Here is a 24942-nt window from a genome sequence, read left to right as displayed (position 1 = left end):
TATATCATAGTCAATGTCTAATTTTGCTTTCTTTCATTTATATTTCTATACACGTCATTTGTAATCTTCACATTATTACTTCGTGTAGTGAAATAATATTCCAATACATGTACATACCACAATTGTTCAACCATTTCTCAGTAGACAATAATTATTTTAAAGCAGTTATTTATAAATAATGTTTCTATGAATATTTTATATAGATCAAGATTTTTTTGCCTTCCAAAAATATTATTGAGATAACAAAATCAAAAAGAATGAACATTAGCACTCTTACTATATAATGCTATAATGTTTTCCAAACTATTATTACAATTCCCAAATCCATAACAGACATATACTAATGTCTCCATGGCCCAAACAACACTAAATTTTATTTTCACCTCTCTTTGTAATTTTATTGGTCATGAGGGGGCACCTCATAATTGGTTTAATTATTTTTTTCTGTTTATAATTCTAACAGATTTTATAGTTATTGATCATTTGTACATTATTTCTCATTTGTGCATTTCTTTTTGAGAAATGTCTTTTGATTTAATTTGACCACTTAGATAGTAGAGGTAAGGGAATTCAGTCACTCCCAGGCTCCCTAAATTTGAGTGTATGCTGGGCTCTGATGAAAATGAATATATGGTAAGGACTCTGGATATAGTGATTATCAAAATAAAAAACATTCAGATAAGAAGTCACTTAAGATAAAGAGAAGTTGGAAAATTTCTGGGCATATATATTCTTGAAAAGATTAAAATTTCTCTGGAAAAGAAATTTAAGATAACTAAAATAATAAAGTGATACCTGACAACAAAATAGAAGATGGGAGGTGACTCATTAACCTTAACCTGGGCACAGTTTAACACATAAGCAGTAAAAAGAATCTTAAAGATGTATCTACCTTTCCAAGGTGTCCTTATTGTTTCCTTTGGAAAAGGTCAAGAGGAAAAATTGAATATTGATGGGCATACCTAGGAACATGGCAAAAAATGGTCTATGTAGTAGACTTATGGATACACCCACAATGCAGTATTTTGATGATGGTTAATGATAAGATGTTTAGAAAATGCATTTAAGCTAACAGTTATAAAGCATTTTTTTAAGATTTACTAAATATAGGGGCAGCTAAATGGCACACTAAGTAGAGCACAGGCCCTGGAGTCAAGAGGATCTTAATTCAAATCCAGCCTAAGACATTTAACATTTATTAGCTATATGACTCTGGTCAAGTCACTTAATTCCAATTGCCAGCCTGGAAGCAAAAAAAATTTTTTTTTTCAAAATACAGTATATACATTATTCAGCACATTTCTCTCACAATAACCTTATAAAGTGAAAACTATAGATATTCTGAGAGGTTAAATGATTTGCCTACAGTCACATGGCCAATTAATGTCAAAGATAGGATTTGAACTTGAGTTTCTTCTACACTACAAAATCTCCACTGTTTTTATTATAAGATACTATTTCAAAAGAAAATGTCATTTCAGAATGTGTTGGAATGTATACTTTACCTCCTCCTTTGGCTCTGATGTTATGCATGTTTATTGTGTATCATGTAAAATATATGACATTTTTATATCAGTGTTTGGGTTCTCATTCATATTTGTCTATGTTTTCTGGGACAGGAATATCTTGAAGTGAAGAGAATGATTTTCCCAAGATTTTACTTTCTCAGTAATGCTGAACTCATTGAAATTCTGTCTGAAAGCAAAAATCCTGAAGCTATCCAGGTAATATTTTATTACTGTGCTTATGAATATTCTTTCTTGATTATGTCGGAATTTTATGATGCTATTTAACTATGTTTTTTTGCTTGCAGCCTCATCTTATGAAATGTTTTGAGAATATAAGGCATTTGTTTATATGGAGAAAAGAATTAAGTCCTCCTCTGGTCACATTGCTCATATCAGCGGAAGGTGAAACACTTCTTCTGTCAAAGTATGGTATATGTTTAATGTTTAATCTTTAGTTATAGTAAAATCTTAATATTAGAGAATGTTTTGGGATTTATGATCATCCATTAAAAGGGCTTGGCTAAATTGTGTTTATTTAGCAAACCCTTTATTCATAGAAAAGTAGGAACAAGACATTTCAGTATTCTAGTGAAACCTCAAAAAATGGGCCTTCTTTTTACCTCTCCTCTTCTTAAAAAAACCTGTGCTCCTCTATCTTCCTGCCTTTAGAGGTTTCAAGTTTTCACTATAACATGCAAATTGGTTCCTCATATAGCTAATAACTGTGGGTCAGAAATGAACATTGTATATTTGTGGAACATGTGCATATTACTTAATATATTAAGATGTACCTTATTGTATCTCTAATTCCATAAGTGCCAGCCTCCCTTATCTTTCTGTAACTCTACTAAATCATAATGCAAATTAAGAAATAAAAAGTAAGATAGGCATATGTTTAAGACAATTAAGAAACAAGCTTTGGAAGTCATTTAAAATAATACCTCACCATACAAATAACTTAAGATAATAATGTGTTTTTACAATCATAGACAAGCGAGTCAGCAAAAACTTGACCTATTTAATTGTTTGAATTAATAGTTTTAAATATTTACTACAATGCCTAGCAATAGGAGCTATATAAATGCTTTTTTCCTTCTTCTTTTTACTTATCAACTTGAGAGAGATGGCAGCTAAAGGCAACATCATTTTAAATGTTAACTGACTTGAAAAATCTTCCAGAGAAGAATGATGGAGAATTATCATTTTCTCAGACAGCAAAAAGCAGTGGAGGAAAAAAAAACAATTTAAAGAATGTCTCTTAAGAGTCCCATCAAAGCAAAGTGGTTCAGAGAGTCTTTAATGATGAGACTGGAAGACCAATAGAGACAAAATTTGCCACACATATATCAAAATTATATAAGATTCCTTGACAGATATAACAAGAGAAAGGAATTTGCTTAAAGATCTTTTGTTTAGTTTCAAATCTGCCATTAAGGAGGGAAACATACATTTCTAAAGCTGTTTGCCACTATCACAAAAAATATTCAACACAGGGTTCAACTATAAATGGGTTTCCATATAAAATAACGTCTTCCAAATGCTCATTGTCATATAATATTGTGCTGCCTACATCAAGCTACAGAACATTGCCAATTCCTCTAAATGAAAATAATTCGAAGGAATTTGATATATTTATCTACACAAGAAAAACTAAGTATAAGAAAACGTTTATTATCCAACTGGTATATATAGTTTGGAATTAACAATCCACAGAGCTTGTGTGTGTGTGTGTGTGTGTGTGTGTGTGTGTGTGTGTGTGTGTGTGTATGTGTATGTACCTCAGACAAATACCAAACATGGACAATATTCTGGGCTCAGAATTTATTAGTAAGTGAGGAATGGGCTCGATGGTCTTTAGAAAATTACCCACTACTTTTAATGGTCTCAACCTCCTTCTGGAAAGAAAGACCACTATTATTTAAGTGTCAAGATATGGCTACAAGTAATGTATATAAAATTTTTCAGAGAATTTAAATTTAAGTCAATCCGAAAGCCAATAAAAAGGAACTTGGGCAAGAATACAATTGTAAAACATTACACTTAGGGAATTGTGCAATATAAAGGATGTTAGAACTCTGGGCTGGGGTAGGAAAGATGGAACATTCCTACAGTGAGAGGAGGGGTCCATGTGTTCTATTGTCATCTGAGCTACATCAGGAAATCCAGAAAATGGATCCCAGAAAATTGACCAAAGTAATTGTTAATAGTTTAAGGTGGAAGGAGATTCCTAAGGGAGAGTCATACCTTTGCTATTCAACATTTAAGTCCATGATACAAGTAATCAACAAGCATTTATTAAAAATCTACTATCAGGCAGGAATATGGTAGACACTGGTGAATATGTAGTTCATACACTGATGAAGAGAGAGATAGTATAATTATCAGGTTTAAATATGACCTAAAGCTGGAAGACATGCTCAGATGACAGAACTAGGTGCAAAGAGATTTGAGATTAGGACCTTAGGATTTGCCTAAGAGGAAATTTAAAATGAATCAACCTAAAACCCTACACAAGATCCAAAATCAGTTCTACAAAATACAATAAATATAGGGAAGTAAGGATGGACAACTATACATTTGTGAAAGATCTAGGGATTTTATTTAACTCATAAATCAAGTGTGATCTGACCACCAAAACAATCAGTGCATTAAGAGGATTATCAGGATTTACCATGCATAAGTATATGGTAGCAAAATCAAAAATTTGAGAAAATAGGTAATTTCCTCCTAATGTAAAATATTCCAATGAACAAGACAAGAAGTAGAAATCTCATACAATTCAGTATCAAGACTGAACAAACCATAAAGAAGTATCAGGAGAGGAAAGATAGATTTACAAGTAAAATTAATGTTTGAAAGAACATACTAATTGTGCTACATGGATTCTTCTCAAAAATTGAAAAAAGTTTTATAAACTCTTTTTTATTAGACAAATATATTCCTAACATTTAAACTGTTGTTTAGTCATTTCATCCATTTTGATTCTTTGTGACCCTATTTGGAGTTTTCTTGGTAATGATACTAGAGTAGTTTGCCATTTCCTTCTCTACCTCATTTTACAGACTTGCTTAACATCACAATCACATAATTAGTAATTGTCTGAGGCCAGATTTGAAGTCAAGATGACTCTTCCTGACTCTAGACCTAGCACTCTATCCATATACCATCTAGCTGCCCTAAATCTAAACTGAAAAATAAAGATGAAAAAAATCTATAGACCAACATCGCTAATTTATATGGTTAGTAAAAATTTTAAATAAGATCCTATGGCATTTTATTCAAAAATTATTCACTCTGGTCAAGTATATATATTTGCACTTAGGGGGAAAAAACATAAATGATCAGAAAACAAATGCAAAAACTCTTGTGATTACAAAACCAGATACAAAAAAAAAAGCCTTTTATAAAATAAAATACTTAAGCTAAGACCTAACAAAAAACCTGTTTCTTTCCCACAAATCTTACTTCTCTCTCTTTTTTTTCCATAGCTTACTCTTACCCATAAATTTTGTTCACAGCACATATTATCTACTTTTTATTTTTTTAAAGTCACCAAAAAATCTGAAAAAACAAGTTCCATATAGTTTTTTTTTTTCTTACTGTCACCATTTTAATTTGTCAATTCTTTTTTCACAGCAGGTTTTCACTTCCCTTTGCAAAGCTTACTCCATTTTTTATCAGTATTCTCTAGGCATTAGTTTCTATTTGCTGTCATGGAGGTTGCTGCTGCTAGACTTTGTCTCTCTCTTCAAGTTGGAAGAAATGAGAAAGGAAACCTAGATCTCTGCCAAACTGACTAGCTCTGGTCAGAGCCGTAAATCAGACAAAATGACTTGAGCTTTGGTCCAGAATGCCAAAAATTTAAGGGCACCATCAACATTTAAATTAAGTTTAGTACTGATTAGCAAGAATAATTTGTTTTAAAAATAGAAAGTACCAAATGGCATACTTTCTACTCTGTCCTGCTTATCCCCTTGAGTTCTTTAAAAGTTATCTTATTTCCATTTCCATCCTTTCCTTCCCCAGTTTGGCTAACATTAGTCTCATAGATTTCCAGAGTTTTTGTTCTCAATATTCCAATGGATTTTTCTAAGTGTCAAAATGTCCAGTCCTAATTCTAGTTACAACAAATCTACTTCCCATCAGTTGTGTTCTTTAAATGTATTAAAGGAGTCATCAAAATATCTAAATATGTTTGCACATATTAAATAATATCTAGCATATTTCCTCCCTCAATTTCAAGAGAACTCCCAAAGGGGTAGAGTGACTGTGGGTTTACCCCTAAAAAATTGTATGTAAATGTAATTTTATTATAAATGCATTGAGCATATTTACTATGTAAAGGAACTCTGCATTTTAAAAAATGAAGAATCAATTTGTAATGTGAATAAACACCTCAAACTGATACTCATTTTAAAAGGATAGTTCTTTAAAGACTAGAGTTTTAAAAGTAAATCAATAATTTGCTGGTTGCTATTGCTGGATACTTTGTGAGGCATTGGGGATACATAGATAAAATGAAAGTTTCTGCTTCAGAGAACTTATATTCTATATACATATTTTAAATCATGCCAAATATAAACAAAATAAATACAGTAAAAATTATTTTTTGGGGGGGAGATACTAGCTGCTAGCAGGAATCCAATAAGGTATTAGATTATGTTTCAGATGAGTTTTTAAGAAAACCAGATTCTGACACTGATATCCCAGATATTGGGGACAACCAGTCTGAAGGGCATTTGTATCATAATTTCATATCATGATTAGTTGCTCCCAGAGAACTCTCACACTTAAGAGAGCCAAGCTATAACAAGAAGCAACCTGCATTGCTGTCTGTGGTAAATTCAGCATTAGTATGGTGAGTTCTCAAGAAAGGAGGTTTCCCAGGTTGCCTATAAGAACAACCAAACTGGCTCAGGTCAAAAATAAAAAACAAAAAACAGTCAAAACACCCATGCTGATGATCCGTATTGAGATCAGGTCAGGCTCCTACTGTTTCAGTTTGGATGAGATGGGAACATTCGGTCTTTAAAACCCCTAATTACATATTTTGGTGAGTTATAGACAGAGTATTTAATGATAAAATATGTAAATTCATATAATATAAATTTTTCTTCTCTTTGACCCATAGCTATAATCAAAGAAATATGTAGGAAGTCAATATAAGTGAATTTTAATGAAGCATTTTAGTACATATCATTAAGTAATTTTTAATAACCTTTTTTTTTTAACAAACTTATAGGAAAGTTCATATAAAAAATTTTGTAGAACAATGGTTGGTAAATGTGGAGAAGAGCATGTTTGACACGGTAAAAATGTAAGTATATCTTTAAAAATTACAAGCTAGAATCTCAGTTTAGGTAGCAATTCAATTTCTATTAAGCTATGATTATATATTAAATATAAAAATTTTGAAATTATGTGGTCTCCAAATTCAAGGAATTTGCAGACTAAGAGATAAGAAAACTAATAAACATAATAAAAGGGATGAATTATGGTACAAAGAGAGAATAAAAATATTCTTAAAATTTTGAATTAAGAGGGATCACTTTCAATTAGGAAAATCCAGATTAGGTTTCTATGGAGGAGAGAATAAAGTAGGAGCAGAAATATTGAGTTATGTAAATATGTAAAAGAGAAAAACCAGCTAGAATGATAAAAAAAACCACTATAGTAAAAAAAATGAGGATAAAAAATTAAACCCTGAATTTGTTGTGTTTGTAAGAAATTTACGTGAAACTAATAGATTTTTTTTGGCTCATTTGGTGGTTTAAAAAAAAAGGGGGGGGATATTCCAGACAAGGAAGATACTTTTTGTGAATGCACAGAAATTACAGGAAATGGAATGAGTCAATAAATTGCCAATAGTCAAATATATTTAGAAAATAGAGTGTAGGGAAGAACATTTTTATAAAATAAGCCTACAACAGTTAGTGGAAGTCAGATTATAGAGAAGACAATATTGTCAGATTGTGTATTTTATTCTATACTGGAAATAGGGAGCTACTGATGCTTTTTGAAGCATACTAAAACCTATATATTACATTATTACATTACATCATAATATATTAATTTGATATTTGGGTGAAAAATAAAAAATGTTAGAAAATAGAAGCCAGGAGACAAATTCTAAAGCTTTTATAACAGTCCAGGTAATCAATAATGAGTCCCTGAGTTAGCACCCGGACAATTCAATAATCTATCGTTCTTTCAGAAATTTCATAAGAATTCCCTAACCATATAGAAAACTATTCTTATCATATATAGATTTTATAAGATTTTGTATATTGTTAGATTTTGATAAAGTTGAAAACTTACCTTAATACTAATGCTCAATTGTTGCACAAGATTCTTTTAAAATAGAAATTTTTCCTTCACTTTTACCCTACAAAATTTTCTCTAATCTTTAGCGGTCATTTTTACATCCTAAATACTTGACAGCTACAGTTTTGCTGAGGAGTCTTTTTTTACCTAACTTGGTATTCTGTATTCTCTCTAACTTACTGCGTTATACACACGGGGCTTTGATTTGCTTTGTTTATATTATTAGGGCAAATTTATCATTAAAAAAAAAAAATCTTAACCTCATCCACTGTTCCTCCTTCCCAGTTTCATTTGACTACCTCTTAGCCTAGATGCAATATCACCAATCAGCATGACGCTCTTAATTCTCTCATTCTTTCTGAGTTTTGGCTCACTCCAGGCTGCAACCTCTTTGTGGAATCATTATAACTTTTCAATGAAGCAACAGCTGTAAGCCTAGAATTTTTAATTTCCTAAGTCAGCTTTCTTAGCTGGGTAGTTAAGTGGTACAGTGGATGAGCACATGATACAGGAAGATGTGAATTCAAATCCTGCCTCAGACTTCCTGGTTATGTGATTCTGGGTATGTCATTTTATCTCTAGCTGCATATTTTATCTATAAAATGAGGATAACAATAGCATATATACTTTACAGGATTGTTGTAAGGATAAAATGAAATAATATTTGAAAAGTGCTTTGCAAACATTAAAGCATATGTATAAATGCTATTTTTAGTATGATAAACATAAATGCTATTTGTTATTTTCATTATTATTTCAGTGAAAGCAATTCCTTAAAGCAGAAAACTACAAAGCAATTCAGATTTGCTCTTTGAACTCTGAAGATTATTCCCCTCTAAAATCAGAAAGATGCTTTTACAAGCATCTGAGGGTTTCCCATATCTAAAGTTGTAGATGTACTAAAAGAATACTAGACAAGCTCAGTCAGATTTTTTTTTCCTTAGCAGGAAAATACTGCTTTCTCCAAGGAACTCCCAGTAGATACAGGGCTTTCTTCCCATTAGAATAGTTCCCAAATGAGTGTGAACTGTTTGCATTTTCATTTTTCTTCCCAAGTTATTTTTTTAACATTCTGATTCCAATTCTTGTGCAAAAAGTGAACTGTACGGTTCTGCACACAGATATTGTATCTAGGACATACTATAACATATTTAACATGTATAAAAGTGTCTGCCACCTAGGGGAAGGGGTGGAGGGAGGAAAGGGAAAAGTCGAACAGAAGTGAGTGCAAAGGATAATGTTGTAAAAAATTGCCCATGCATTTGTTCTGTCAATAAAAAGTGAAAATAATAATTTTTAAAAAAGAATAGTTCTCAGATTGGCAATTGAGATTAGGCATTTTCAGTCAGCTCCCAAGCTGTAACTACCACTAGTGTATAACTACAAAGAATAAACCTGCCAACCAAAGGATCCAAGATGAAGAAAACTTAATTATAGATCTTAAATCCCCAGGCCTGCACTGAAATGTAGCGTTTGTAAGTCCGTTTATGGCAATGTATGTTCACACACCATTTGCCTTGCCCTGAATCTGGCCACCATGGCCAATCTGGGCATCTGCTCCCAGCCCTTCCTGGTGCAACTGGAGGAAAGAAGAAAAATTGGACACAAGATGCTGTGGGGAAAATTTTGAGGAAACGGGAGAAAAGAAATTCATTTGGTGGGAATAGTGCAACTCATTTCTATATCAATTTTCTCATGAAAATTTGCCTTACTGGAACTTAGAATCAGATGTCTTTACTCTTGATAGTAAAAATCTCCCAGCTGGAAGGGAGAGTACAAGCAGGAGGAAAGCTGAAAAAGAATCATTTGGAAATTTGCTAGAGAACACACAGAAAAAAATCATAAAACAATAATAAGTCAGGGATGTTTCAATTCTGCAGCTACACATAATGAAACAATAACTATGGAGAATAGGGATATCCAAAATTCTTCAATGAAAACTGGTTTTAATGTAAAGGCTTTTCACTTTGAAATACTCATTATCAGATGCTCCCATTAACAAACAACTGAAATGCAACAACAAATGTCATGAGGCTGCAAGATGGCACAGTGGATAGAACACTGACTCTGGAATCAGGAGGACCTGAGTTCAAGTTCAGCTTCAGACACTTAACACACACTAATTATGTGACCCTGGACAAGTCATTTAACCCCAGTTGCCTCACATGCAAAAACTCCACAAAAAAACAGACGTCATTACCTGTCTCCTGCTCTTATGTTAATGGAGATTTGCAAAGATAGAAGCAAAGATAGCTAGCCTCAGAATAACTCATATTCAGCTTTAGAAATCATCAATGGAGAAGCTTAACTGCTTCAAAATGAAATGTGAAATCTGGGAACGGTGGAACTGTGAGAAAATCTAATTGATGAAAGGCTGGACCATTGCCAGTTGTTTTGATCTTTGTCTTGCCACTGGATTCTGATGACTAGAGAAGAGTGAGACTGATGACTGCCCAGCTCTGCCTCTTTTAAATTCAATTCATGCACAATTCAAAACATCACCCTCATGATTCCTTGGTCCTTTTTAAAAGCAAAGAATAAACAACAACAATAAAGAGTTCTGCATGAGATCTTTAACATAGAGGAGGACTTCCAAAGTTCAACCTTTTTCAAACCTATTTCTTACACATTCCCCATTATTATTGCAGTCTTTATGAAACTTATGAATCCCATGGATGCTGTGCATATTTGTGGAAAGTAGTAAACCAGATTTTAGAAGACTGTTTTGTATTAACTGGCTTTACTATATTATGCATATGTTATATGCAGCTACCCTGTCAATTTGAGTGGATATTAAGGAATGCTTCTCCTCCTTTCTTTTTTTCCTCCTTCTCTTTCTTCCCTCTCTTCCTTTTCCTTCTCTTTTTTCCTCTTCCTCCCCGTTTTTCTTCTTCTTCTTCTTCCTCCTTTGCTTTTTCCTTCTCTCTCTTCCTCTCCAAATCTGTGCCTTCTCATATGTAGCAGCTCTTTCCATAAGATGTAAACTTTTTATGCTTTTTTCTTCTATAGCATTTTATTTTTCCAAATACATGCAAAGATAATTTTTCAATATTCACCTTTGCAAAACTTTGTGTTTCAAATTTTTCTTCCTTCTCTCCTAGACAGCAGGCAATCCAATATAAAGTAAACATGTGCAGTTCTTTTAAACATTAAAAATTTATCATGATACACAAGAAAAATAAGGACAGAAGGGAAAAAACATGAGAAAGGAAAAGATAAGCAGACAACAGTAACAAAAATGTGCTTTAATACATGTTGTTTCCATAGTTCTCTCTGGATGCGGATGATTCTTTCCATCACAAATCTATTGGAATTGCCTTGAATCATCTCAATGTTGAAAAGGGCCAAGTCCATCACAATTGATCTGTTGTTGCTATATACAGTGTTCCCTTGGTTCTGCTCCCTTTACTCAGCATCAATTCATGTAAATCTTTTCAGGCTTTTCTGAAATTATCCAGCTTGTAGTTTCTTATAGAACAATAATAAGGAATGTAATTTTATTGGCTTAAGTTTTGTAAGATGTTTTGGAAGTTTTTATGATGATACAAGATTATATAATTTTTATTACCAGGAAACATAATTGAATAAACCAAATTATAAAGACTGTTAGTGTGATTACTTAGCAGTGTAATGACATCAAACATCAAAAAATTGGATAATTGATCTAAAAATAAAATTAAACTCATAAAAAGATCTTGAGAATAAACAGAAGCTATTATAAAAGAAGAATTTTTGGTTTCCAGATCAAGTAAAATATACCAAATATGTAGGAACATATATTTCAAGATGAAGAAACAAGAATGAATTGCTCACTATGCAAAAACTCCTGATTCCCAAGAAAGGATGCAATCATAGCAGGACATTCCTAAATGGTTTTTTAAAAAATAAGGATTTTAAAGCATTTATTGCCTAAATAGCAGCAATAATTAACAGAATAGAAAACAAATTTTAATCTATAGTAGCAGATTTAACTAAAGAAACAAATCAGGATTGCAAATACATTGAAGTAAAAGACAGTTTGAAAGAAAGGATGCAAAAAAACCCAATGTAATTAAAAGAAAACATGATCTCCATATAAGCAAAATCTACTGCTTGTAAAGACAGAAGATTGAGAGACAACTTAATGATTATGGGTATTTCAGAAGAACATAGTAAGACCAAAAACTTGAAAACCACAATTCAAGAAGAGATGCAACAACTTCTAAACACAGAAAATTTTCCCAAATTGGCAATTGAAAAATCCACAGATTGTCTCCAGGAAAGAAAAAGTCTGTGCTACAATCTCCAAGCTACACAGTAAATTACATTGAATAATTCTGTTGAAAAAAGCAACAAATTCTACAAGCAGGGAGGGGAAAAAATCTTACACCATACTCATGTTCTTAATTGACATGACTTTAATACTTAGGATCATGTAACAAAAATTTAGAAGTGTACAAATAAAACGATTAAAATGTCTGTATCCTTTGTCCCAGAGATTCCATTACTAGGCTTATGCCTCAATGAGAGTATTTATAAAAGTTTACATATATGCCAACATATTTTTAGCAGCATGTTTCTGGTAGCAAAAAATTGTAAACAAATTAGGAATCCACTGAATAGGGAATGACTAAACAAATTGTGATACATGAATATAATGGAATATTACTGAGCTGGAAAAAATGATAAATGTGATGAATACAGAGAAGCATAATAAAGTCAACCTGAAATGATGCAGATTAAAGAAGAATTGAGGAAAAAGTAAGATGTAGTAATTATAACAATTAATAAATGGAGTAGTAACATAATTATAAGCTAATATTGCAAAAATTATAAATAAGCATAGCTTGCAGGAAAAAAAGTATGAGAAAATATACTCACCCTGCCCTTTTGCAGAAGTGGGAGGTCCAGAAGTGTGTACTGCACAGACTTACAGATTTTTCAATGTTTGATCAATTATGCTGATCTTTTTTGTCTTTTAAAAATATTGTTTGTTATTCTCTCTGACAGGGAAGAGGGAGAGATACAGAACAAAATTATGATTATATAGAAAAATAAAACATGTCAATAGACATTTTAAAAAAGAAAAACTTGCTTTATTTTGCTCTTTTAAAAATAATATTAGCCTTTGTCATTTATAAAGGACTATAAGGGAAGAAATGTTTAGAACAATTAATGATAGCATTTTGGGTGCCCTGACTTAGGAAAAACTCTTAATAAAACTCAGGAAAGAAAGAGAGGGAGGGAAGGAGGGAAGGAGGGAAGGAGGGAAGGAAGGAAGGAAGGAAGGAAGGAAGGAAGGAAGGAAGGAAGGAAGGAAGGAAGGAAGGAAGGACGAAGGAAAGGGAGTTAAAAAAGAGGGAGAGAAGACAGAAAAAGAGGGAGACAGAGACAGAGAGAGAGAGAGAGAGAATGAGAGAGAGAGAGAGAGAGAGAGAGAGAGAGAGAGAGAGAGAGAGAGAACCTGCTGTTGATCCATCTGTCATCACTAGCTATCATCCCATATTTCTCTTCCTTTTTGTGGTAAAACAAATCTTTGAAAAAAAAAAGTTTATAATTGATGCCTTGAGTTCCTTCCTTTTCATTTTCTTCCTAATTTTTTATGATTTGGTTTCTGATTAAAATATACCATGAAAACTTCTGTCCAAAGATAGCAATATCGTGTGTGTGTGTGTGTGTGTGTGTGTGTGTGTGTGTGTGTGTGTGTGTGTAGCAACTGGGGTTAAGTGACTTGCCCAGGGCCACACAATAAGTGTCTGAGACTGAATTTGACTTTGGGGCCAGTGCACCATCTAGCTGTCCCCAAAATAGAAATAATCTTTTAATTTTCCCATCTAATGACCTCTTCTCAATCGTCATCCATGTTGCCATTTCTGAAGGCTTTGACATTATTGATTACTTCTCTTTGATGCTCCTTTTCTCCAGATTTTCATGACTCTCCTCTATTCTTATTCTCCTACCCAATTAACTGTTCCTTCTGTCTCTTTTGCTGGATCTTTGGTGTTAGTAGGTCTCTGTCCTTAGCCCTCTTCTCTTTTTCTTCTCTACTACACTCAGTGATCTCATCAGTCCAGTTGTCATCTGTTCTGGATTTTCCATTCTACTTATCCAGCCCTAACCTCTTTCCTAATTCCCAAGACTTCTACTTCCAACTACCTTGTCATTGCATTGATCAGAGTTCTTAAGTATTACTAAGCACTTAATTAGGTGGCATAGTGAATAGAGTTCTAAGTTTAAAATCAAGAAGACTCATCTTCCTGAGTTCAAATCTGGCCTCACTTACTAGCCATGTGACCCTGGGCACATCACTTAATCCTATCTGCTTCCATTTCCTTATTTATAAAATGAGCCAGAGAAAGAAACGGAAAACTGCTCTAGTACCTTTACCAAGAAAACAAATCCAAAATCCAAATCGGGTCACAGAGTCAGACTTGACTGAAAACTCAATAACAATAAATGCTTGTTGAATGACCAAGCTGCCAAAACAACCTAAAATGCAAAATGATTAAGAACTATAGTTTAGACTCTTAGAAGCAACTGCATGGTACAGGAAATAGCATATTAATGCTATTAATTGGAAAATCTGAGTTCAAAACTGGTCTTAGACCCTTAATAACTATATGGCCAAATTATTTAACATTTCTCAGACTCAGTTTTCTCATCTGTAAAATGAGGATAATAGCAATGTCTACCTTATAGGGTCACTATGAGGATCAAATGAAATATTTGCAAAATAATTTGAAAACCTTAGGCCACTATTTAAATGCTAGCTGTTATTATTAATATTATTATACTGTTCCAAGGTTTTAGTAATAAAATAAAGAGGGAAGATTTAGAGAAATTTTGGTAGTATTTGACAGGCTGAATAAATGGCAAGGACAGAGATAAAGTAAAGATGGGATGATGATACAGCATTATATTAAGTCTTGCTATATGTCTTGTAAAAAAGTGTCTCACTGTTAGATCACTTGCTTTGGGAGTTCTCAGATACAGCAGAGCTAAAATTAACTGGTGTCCACATTAAGCTCATTACCAATATGGCTAGTCCAGGGAGTGAGGAGCCACAAGACTTCTTAAGGAGAGGTCAACAGGCCCAGATTAGAAATATGGTAGATCAAGGTTAACTATGAATTAGCAATGACTTCTGGTCCGTGAATGACAAGTTCCCTTTTTTGGCCTGGGTGAGATAGGGATACCAAGTCTTTTTTTTTTTTTTTTTAAGTATTATTTAGAATTAGAGCTAATAGGAAAGGACAAAAGTAGGTGGTGTTTACATATGCCATTTATTTATATCTAAGTTCTCTCCTGAGTTCCAGTTCCACATTTTTAACTACACATTGGACATTCCCTATTGGATAACCCTCAATGAACTCCAATAAGGCATATCTAAATCAAATTCATCATCTTTTCCCCAAATAAATTTCCACTATGATTTTTTCCTTTTCTGAATCTCTACCATTTTCCCTATCACCAGGCTCAAAATGTTTTAGTCTTATCAATCCTTCCTCTCTCATACCCTTCATGAAATCACCCCTAAAAGCCGATTGATTAATCTTTAATATCATCTCTCACATCCACCTCTTTCTTTGCATTCTGCTTTCTGCCCTCATCCTCGTGAGCCTGACTATAACTCCTCACCATCCTAGTCCCATCTTCCTGATCTATTCTATTAACCACTGTCAGATTGACATCCTTAATAGATACCTATATATTCACCAGTCTTTCTCTCTTTTCTAGTTCTCTGTTATCTGCAAATTTGAGAACCACTTGCAGCTTACCAGCCTCCATTGGTAAAGAATATGCCAACCTCAGAGGAGAAAGTAAACAAATAGGTTTCATAAATAGAACAGGACTTGAATATCACTTTTTTAAGTACCAAAGTAACATGGAGAAATCAAAGATTCTGAAAAAAATAGTTTATCCTGTAATTTTAATTACTCTGAATCAGCAAGTAAATGATTTTCATAAACAATATTATTTATAAAAGCTATATATGAAACTTTGTAATTGTAGGTTTATAAATAAAGGAATTGATGAATGGGACCAGAGAAATTTTGGAAAATGGATAAAATCTCATCCAGGACAAGTGGTACTTCTTGTGGTAAGTTAATGTTTAACAGATAGAATCTGAGCCTAAATTGTTTATGGAAACAATGCCAACAAAACAGATGCACAAAAAAAGATATGTGACTGTGGTATTATTATCAGTTTTTTTCTTTTAATGAGAAAAAATTGTTTGCTAAGGTAAGTCTTTGTTGTTTTTGTCTCTGTCATTTAAAAAAAATTCCTTTGGAATTTTTAAAAGTGAAAATTACTTTGTGAATTCAAGATTTTGAATGTGTAATATACAAATATATTTTTATTTATTTGTTACCCTAATCAAGATAGAAAGTTTTACTGAAATAAATTTTTTACTTTTAGGAACAGAAATGTAAGGGTAAGCACAATTCACAATTTATTAATTGTTTTTCAAAATTAATTTTTAAGTATGATGCTATCTGCCGAAAGATATGATGTAAAAGTCCTGTGTGTTTTGTTAAAATGAAATTTGTGATTCAACAAAATCATATTCTTGTGTTCTCTTATCAGAGCCAAATAATATTTACTAAGGAGTGCACCAAAAGTTTTAAGAGTAGTAAACCAAACTTGAAATTGAAAGAAGTGCTTGAGAAATTGAAAAGCCTCCTGGAACAGCTTGCAGACCTAGTAGTGTGTGACAATCTTCATTTTCGAGTAAAAACTACCCTAGAGGCATTGCTTACCATTTATGTTCACTGCAGAGATGTATTGACAGATTTGATAAACCACAGTATCTATGATGAATATAATTTTGAATGGACAAGGTATATATTAAATTTTACTAGTAAAAAGATCTTATCAAAAGTGCATTTCTCTCTACTCATATTGATCCTCTTAAAGTTTAGAAAATTCAAGCTGAATTCTGGAATGTGTCTCTAAAAAAAACATTTTGTAGAATATTTATAAATATTAACCATTTTCACTCTCTTTTTAGCTTTTCCCCATTCTTCTTTAATGCTTTTGCCTTCTTTCTCATTTATCCTGTCTACATATTGTTTTATACATGGTTATTTGTTTCTTGATTCCACCATTAGATTCTGAGCTCCATGAGAACATGGTCTATTTTATTCATTTCTTTGTACCACAATGTCTAGCACATAGTAGACACTTAATAAATGCTTATTGACTTGACTCCTCACTCACTCCCCATTTCTTACTTTCTATTATTCTTTTCTCCCTGATTGCTTTTCTCTCATTTCTTGCTCTCTTTTTGGTCACATAGAGTGTTAAAACATGGATGGTACAGTGTACAGGTTACTGGATTTGGAGTCAGGAAGACTTAGAGTGATGTGATCCTACACAAGTCATTTATCCTCTGTCTGCCTCAATTTTCTTATCTGTAAAATAGGAATAATAATAGCATCTACCTAATACAATTGATGTGAAGATCAAGTTAGTTAACATATATAAAATGTTTTGCAAACAAGAAAGTGAGATATATATTCTGGCTTATTATTGTTATTATTAACCCCTCTTCCATTTGCTGCTAATTTTAATAATAGCTTTTTGTGGGGAACAACGACTATAACTTTAGAACACTCCCTAAATCAAGAATGCCTTTATGATATAAAAACTATGTCAAGGTAAGTATTAGAGTAACGGAGAACAGAGTTAACTATACTTGGGATGAGGAAATACTAGAGAGACAGAGTTCATGGTAAAACTACAAGGTTTCAAACTTTCAAAGACATTAATTTTCAAAGATTTTTTGTTTTCTGACTTCATAGAGGAAGCAAAAACTCACTATTCATAATCGTATTTCTTTAACTTCCAAGAAAAGTTGATGTAAAGCATAGGTAATATTAAATCAATTAAATATTTATTTAAATATTATACATATAATTTAATTTTTTGATGTGCCATTTATTAAACTTTTAGGACAACTAGAAAGAAGGAAGGAATCCTTCTTTTAATCAGAACCATTTCAATGACTTTTCATTTAACAAATTTTAAAATTAATATTAATATTAATTAATAATTAATTTAATTCTACTATAATTAATAATTGCTTAGAATTCTGGATATTACCTTTCTCTCATAGTTAATATTTGAAGATGTTAATAAGGGAACAAGGGGAAGAGAGAGTATAAAGGTGAAGGAGAATGCTGGAAGGAAGGAAAATATTTTCCCATCTAGGATAGTAGTTTCTCAGATAGCCCAGAGTTGATATTTCTGTATAACTACCCTGGATTTCAGCCTCCCTATCTCTTGCACAGTCTGCTTCAGAATGGCCAGATTTCAGGGTCACACAAACTAATACAAGTACACAGTCTAGTAACTACTGACTATCCAATTTCAGTAGATTATTATAAATTCTTATATGTTTCCTGGCATCTTGATATTCACTTTATTGGTCCTTTCAGATATTGTGCTTTAGTCATCTCTTGACACAATTCATTCAATACTTCTGGAAAATCCTTACGAAGGCAAAGTATATTGAAATCTTCAAGCAGTAACCAAAGAAATCAAGGGGAAAAGTTGGACAAATCATTACATCACTGTCAACTTCAATTTCCTTATCTAGTTCAGTCACTTCATTCTAAAGTCCATATTTTATCTACTTTGACAATGAATTGTTCCTCACTGGTCAGGATCAATTCCAAAAGAATATTCCCTCTCAATGCTTCTTCTGTTTTGTTTTTTCTTTTTTAAAAGATATGATTGTCAGCAAGATAAGTCCAGAATTTTTCAGCTATTCTAGTTCTAATAAATGTCCAGGTAGTTAAAGTCACTGATTTTAACAGCTTCCTTCCTTCATGATGCTTTGGTGATCAGCTCACAGAATTCTATTCAGTTCTTTCTTCTGTTTTAACTATAGCATTGCCCCTCTTGCTTACCTCCAATGAATCTTTACCCAAACCCTCTTGAAGTTCCCCCAAGTTTTCATAAATTTCCACACTAAAATTGATAACTGCTACCTCTACTCCTTATTATCTATAACAATAACAACAATAATAACTACCATGGATAATGGCACTTTGGGGTTTGCAGAGCATTTTACAAATATTATCACACTTTATTTTCACAATAAACTTTTGTGGAAGTTGTTATAATCCCCAAGTTACAAAAAGAAGCAGCTAATTCTTACTTGATTCAGTTTGTTCCTGTAAAATTCTATTTGTGTGCTTGTGTTTCAGAATAAACAAGAAGGAAAGCACAAGTATTATAGAAGAATGGAAAAGGCTAAAAAGAGAAAAATAATGGCTTTTACATACGGTTTTAATTACAAAGTGCTTTGCTTTTTAAAAACAGAATCCTCAGTTTTGTCATTTATAAAACGAGGAGGGTTGGACTAGATCATTTCCAAAGCCCCCTATATCTCTGGATCAAGAAATCTAGATTCTGTGATCCTATGACATTTCTTTAAAAACTGAGGCCCAAAGAGACTAAACATTACTCCCACAGTCACACAATAATAGAGACAGTATATAAACTTTGGTCCTCCAGCTATCATTCTTTTCATTATGCCAGGAGGCGTAGATTTGAAAGATTTGATGATAGATTTTTTTTTTTTATTGTTCTTCAATTGTTTTCAGTAGTATCTGACTCTTCCTCACCCCATTTGAGGTTTTCTTGGCAAACATACTTTACTGGTTTATCATTTCCTTCTCCAACTCATTTTACAAATGAGAAAATTGATGCAAACAGGGTGAAGTAACTTGCCCAGGATCACATTGCTAGTATAAAATTGAGGGCAAATTTGAACTCAGGAAGATAAGACTTACCTCAAGACCTGGCCCTTTAATAATACTTAATTAAATGTTTTGCTAATTAAGAATCTAATCCAGTTCTAAAGATTATTCGATAAAAATAGGAAAGTAACCATTAATTGATTTTAAAACAGAATTTCTTTCTAACTGCATGCCATTTTTTATAAATTACTGAGTATCTCCTCTAATTTTCTAATCATAACTGGGAGCACATTTATATCACTAATTTTTCAGTAAATTCGCGCTTTAAACCTATACATTTCCATCCTCTTCCTATTGAATATAGGTTCCTTAAGGGCAGCAAGTAAGTAGTACAGCTTAATAAATGCTTGTTGATATTATTTGAGATTTTTTTTTAAATCTTATTTTAGGCAACTGCGTTATAAATGGGATGATAAGCAGAAGACATGCTTTGTATTTCAAGGACATGCAACTTTTACTTATGGCTTTGAGTACTTGGGCTGCACCTCTCGATTGGTTATTACACCTCTTACAGCACGATGCATGTTAACTCTCACCAGCGCACTTCACTTGAACCTTGGAGGCTGTCCTGCTGGCCCAGCAGGCACAGGGAAAACAGAGACTGTCAAGGATCTAGCAAAAGTAAGTACATTTCTGCAAAAAAGAAGAAATAAAATAAATCTTCATTTACTAGGCCAATTCTGATAAAATCTTGAATTTACATCAGATTTATATCCAAGGCACTCTTTGTAACAACATTTATTAACCATGTACTTATTACATATCTCAAGCATATAGTAGATATGCTTTCATCTTTGAAGTACAGACTAAAATCAGGGAAAATAACTTGTGTCTTCAGATAGCTTTCACTCAAGTTGAAGGACAAAACACAGATGGGAAAGAACTAGACCAATATTGAAAGCAGCACGATTACAAATTTTTAGATGTTCTGTAGCTAGCTGGTTCAATAGATAAGGTACTAGGGCTGGAGTCAGGAATACTCATTTTCCTGAGTTCAAATCCTGAGACACCTATTAGTTGTGTGATCCTAGGCAAGAGACTTAATCCTGTTTGCCTCAGTTTCCTCATCTGTAAAACGGGGAAATACTAACAGTATCCATCATCCATCATTATGATGAGAATTAGGTGAAATGATATTTGTAATGTATTTTTATTTGTTCGGCAAAGAGGCTGGTCTGAACAGAGCACAATGTTCATGCTGACAGATTGTGTAATACAAACGTAAGGAGAAAAATGGGGACAAATAGTGAGAAACATTGAATAGTGGAAGCCAGTGAAGTTTTTTGAGCAAAGGAATAGCATTACAAAGATTATTTTAGTTGGAGAATGGATTCAAGATAGGAAAGCTTGAGATAGCATCATTCAGTTGGAAGATTCTTGCAATGATTCAAACATAGCATTGTAGAGTTATTATGCTTAGATCCTAAAGGGATTTTAAGAGACCACTCCCAGCCCCTTTATTTTGCAGATGTGGACAATGAGGCCCACAAAGTTTAGTAGCTTGTTTTAGGTAGTAAGTTCCAAACCAGGATTTCAAGCCAGACTGCCTGACTCCAAATATAATATTCTTGTGTAATAAAAGGCAATAGGGATGACTAAGGGTAAATGAAAAAATCTGGAGAAACATTTTTAAGGAATAATTTTCAGGATCTGAAGACTGACTGAATTTAGATGAATGAAAGAGATATGCAAGACCTGGAAAATAGTGGCTGAATTAACAAAACTGTGGAAATTAGGAAAAGGTAATTGATTTAGAGTAAAAATGAGTACTATCTTGGATATGCTAACACAATTTCAGGTGATGATAAAATAGCCACGTGGAAATTTCATCATCATCATCATCTTCTTCTTCTTCTCTTCCTCCTCCTCTTCCTTTTGTTTGGTAAGTAGATGGAAATTTAAGTGTTCTTAGGAAGGACCTGAATTATCATTTAATCTCATCCATATTTAAAATAGTTTCCCTGCACTAAACCTCTGACAATACTTCATTCAACCTTTGCTTGAATATCTTTAATGAAATGGAATTCATTCTGTTGTTGGATAGCTCTAATTATTAGAAAATTAATCCTTATATTGAGCCTCAGGGAATGGTGACAGATGTATTAAAATTCAGCCAAAAAAAAAAATAGAAGCAGTTGGAAAAAATAGGACAATAGTACCATTGAAGCTAAAGACTATTTTAAAATAGCAGACATAATGACAAAGAAATGATATGGTATAGAAGCATTTGTTTGGACTCACTAAAGAAAAACCCAGATAGTAAGTGATTTTAAACAGTATAACGGACTAAAAATAATTTTGTTATTTCTGAAGTTACCTCAGCACCTTGCTGAGAGGAAACTAGAAACCAGGATTAGTACCCAGAGACTAGGGCTACCAAACATAATCTCATCAGGTCATTGAGGAATCACCAAATGAATCAGGGGCTCCCCTGATCACTTTCCTCTCTCCCTTACATACCCGAAGTAGCTTCATTGTTGCCTGCTGAGCTTCCCTTTAAATTTACTAGTTCTAGCAAAAAAAACCAAAACAAAACAAATTTTTAAAAATTTTATTTTGACTAATTAAATTTGCATCTACTGACTTTAAGTCATGGTTCCTCTAAATAGGTTTACATGTATATAATCATGTACCTCAAAAAAAAAAAAAAAAAAAAGCATTCACATTGACCCAGGCAAAAACACTTATTGTGGATATGGACACTTGAGAACACATTTAAAAGACACAACTAGATATACCAGCCAAAAGGGCATATGTAGATATATATAAATTACAAGTAGAAGAAAGTAGGTTTTATGTACTGAATACAAATATTCATAGATGTACCAGGCTCTCGAGCATGTAAATGCATATTTAATTCAGAAAGCATTTCATTAAGCTCCATGATACCACTCTTGTGACATATGACACACATATAAAATATACACAAATATACTTTTATGTGCAGTGTATATATTAGTGTGTGCTGGCCACATACTTTCCTATTATATTCCTCCTTGACCCAGAATTATTTAGGTAAGTCATTTGGACAAGGAATAAAGTCATGCAAATTCAGCCATTTTAGGAAATGGAAAGAATAAGAATATTTGTGATTGAGGCTAAAACAAACAAATAAAAAAGACAATGTTTCTTTATTATCAATGCAGAATGAAGTTGCGAAGCAATCTAATTGTACATGCTCTAGTTTTCCTGCTAAATTGTATTATTTACAAAAAAGGACTCCTAAAACACTATGGATGGCTCAGAATAGATTTCTCATCAATTTTTTTCCAGGAAAAATAAACAACCTAGTTTATTCCAAATATGTTGTTAATTCAAATTATGTTTTATAAATTAATTAAACAACCCAAATCTCGTAAATTTGTTCATAGTTTATTTCTTTTTTTCCCTTAGTAGTGGTAACTTGCCCTAGTCACACAGTTTGCCTTGTGATTTATAGGATACATATTTGATAGTATACATGTAAATACATATTTGAATGATCTGACAAAGAATAGGGACGTATATATAGCCATGGAAAAGCATGGTCTGGGAAAATATTATTTAGAGATTAAATAAGACCTTTGTCTTTCTGTGTTTTAATCAATTGAACTAACTGGCTTAAATATATTCTGGTACTTATGTATACAATCCATGGTCCTATTGTAATGCTTTTGTGAATTTGTCAAATTGTGGCTTGTCTCCTGGTAAAAATATAAGTTTTGTCCAGAGATGTTTTTTCAGAAATTCCTTTATTTCATAAATTGCCTTTACTAATATTTTTGTTCTCATTTCAATAAATGTATATATTCTAAAACCATATTTTCCCCCCTCAGGCCTTAGGCAAGCATTGTGTGGTCTTTAATTGTTTTGAAGATTTGGATTATAAGGTAAGGCTGATCATGTCCCCAGAAGAAAATAAATTATGCATGAATTTTAAAAAAAATTTTAAAGATTTTTGTGAACTTGATATGAACTAACAATAGTTGATATTCTTATTGTTGTGTCTTTATGTTCATGTGAAAGAAGATTTCTGATAATAGAAGTAAATAGCAACAGGAGGTGTTCACTCTATGTCAACCTAAAAAAATATAACTAAAGGAATTCTGAAAACAAAGAGAACTTGCTTTTAGGGTTATCAACAAGAAAAATTAATATAACTTGGAAAAGTAACAAAAGTTCCAAATTCTCAAAATGATAAAAAAAATAAGACCATAGAGGAAATTAAAGGTTACTGAAAGAAGAAACAGATTGTATAAATTAAGGAAATTAAGAAAAACCTAGACTTAGCACAAAAAATAATACAGGAAGACAAAAAGAAATCAAGAAATTGGCAAACATGATAGAAAACTTAAATTTTTGTTGAAAGCAGAAGTATACTGCTAAAACTTAATGAAAAGCTCTCCCATGTTTTAGTTTAATGTGCATCATTTACTTTTTTCTCCATCACTTTCTTAAATTTGGATAATAAATCAAGCTCTGATTAGTGAGGTGGAAATGCCCATCCAAAATATTTAATAATCAGCTATTTTGAGACTATCTGTGCTGGTACCAGGTCACCCCTTTATCAAAGTAACAGATCAGAATAGATTTGGGGAAATGAAGAACTATCTGTGAAAATAAGGATTATTTGCCAGCAATGCAAGTTAAACATAACTTTGACTTTGAAAGTAATCTTGAAAACAGATTGAGATGATCTACCTTCTGAATAATTGGAATTCCAGAGGAAAAATGGAAGGCAAGTAACCTTGAGTATGTATTTCCCAAGTAATGTAGTGGAAAGAGAATTTAATGGAATGTCAGGAAAAGTAAAATCTAGTTTCAATTCACCAAGTAAATGATTGATTTTAGGCAAATCATTTCAACTTTCTGAAACTCATTTTCTTCTTTTATACAGTGAAAGGGCTGGACCTTTCTCTAATTATTAGTGAGCTAAACTTTAATATTTTCTGACTTTTAAGGAATCAAGCTAAAGAAGCCCTACCAAATTCTTTCTATGACACAAATATGTACTGATACCTAAACCAAGAAGAGTCAAAACAGAGAAAAAAAAATTACCAATCTCCCTAATCAATATTGATGCAAAGATTTTAAATAAAATATTAGTAAAGAGATTACAACTTATCAGCAAGATAATGCACTATGACCAAGTGGAATTTATACCAGGAATGCAGGTCTGGTTCAATATCAGGAAAACTGTTATTATAATCAACTATATATAATCAACTATATCAATAATAAAACCAACAGAAATCATGTATTAACCTCAGTAGTCAGAAAAAGCTTTTGACAAAATAAAGCACTCATTCATATTAAAAACAATAGAGAGCAGAGGAGGAAAGGGAAACTTCCTTAAAATAATAAGTATCTATCTAAAACCA

At 32.5% G+C, this 24942-nt stretch overlaps 1 protein-coding gene across 1 annotated transcript in view; it reads left to right on the top strand.

Moving 5' to 3' along the window:
- Window positions 1-24942, top strand: part of DNAH14 (dynein axonemal heavy chain 14) — a 347573-nt gene that overhangs the window by 134952 nt on the left and 187679 nt on the right. The window contains 7 exon segments of the mRNA XM_074264888.1: window positions 1620-1724; window positions 1814-1932; window positions 6751-6825; window positions 15825-15912; window positions 16401-16654; window positions 19972-20203; window positions 23398-23451. Of these exon segments, the coding sequence (XP_074120989.1) occupies window positions 1620-1724; window positions 1814-1932; window positions 6751-6825; window positions 15825-15912; window positions 16401-16654; window positions 19972-20203; window positions 23398-23451 (927 nt within the window).

This window comes from Sminthopsis crassicaudata, chromosome 4 (genome assembly GCF_048593235.1).
Source record: "Sminthopsis crassicaudata isolate SCR6 chromosome 4, ASM4859323v1, whole genome shotgun sequence".
NCBI classification, from domain to species: domain Eukaryota; kingdom Metazoa; phylum Chordata; class Mammalia; order Dasyuromorphia; family Dasyuridae; genus Sminthopsis; species Sminthopsis crassicaudata.
This window is presented reverse-complemented; position numbering and strand designations above follow the sequence as displayed.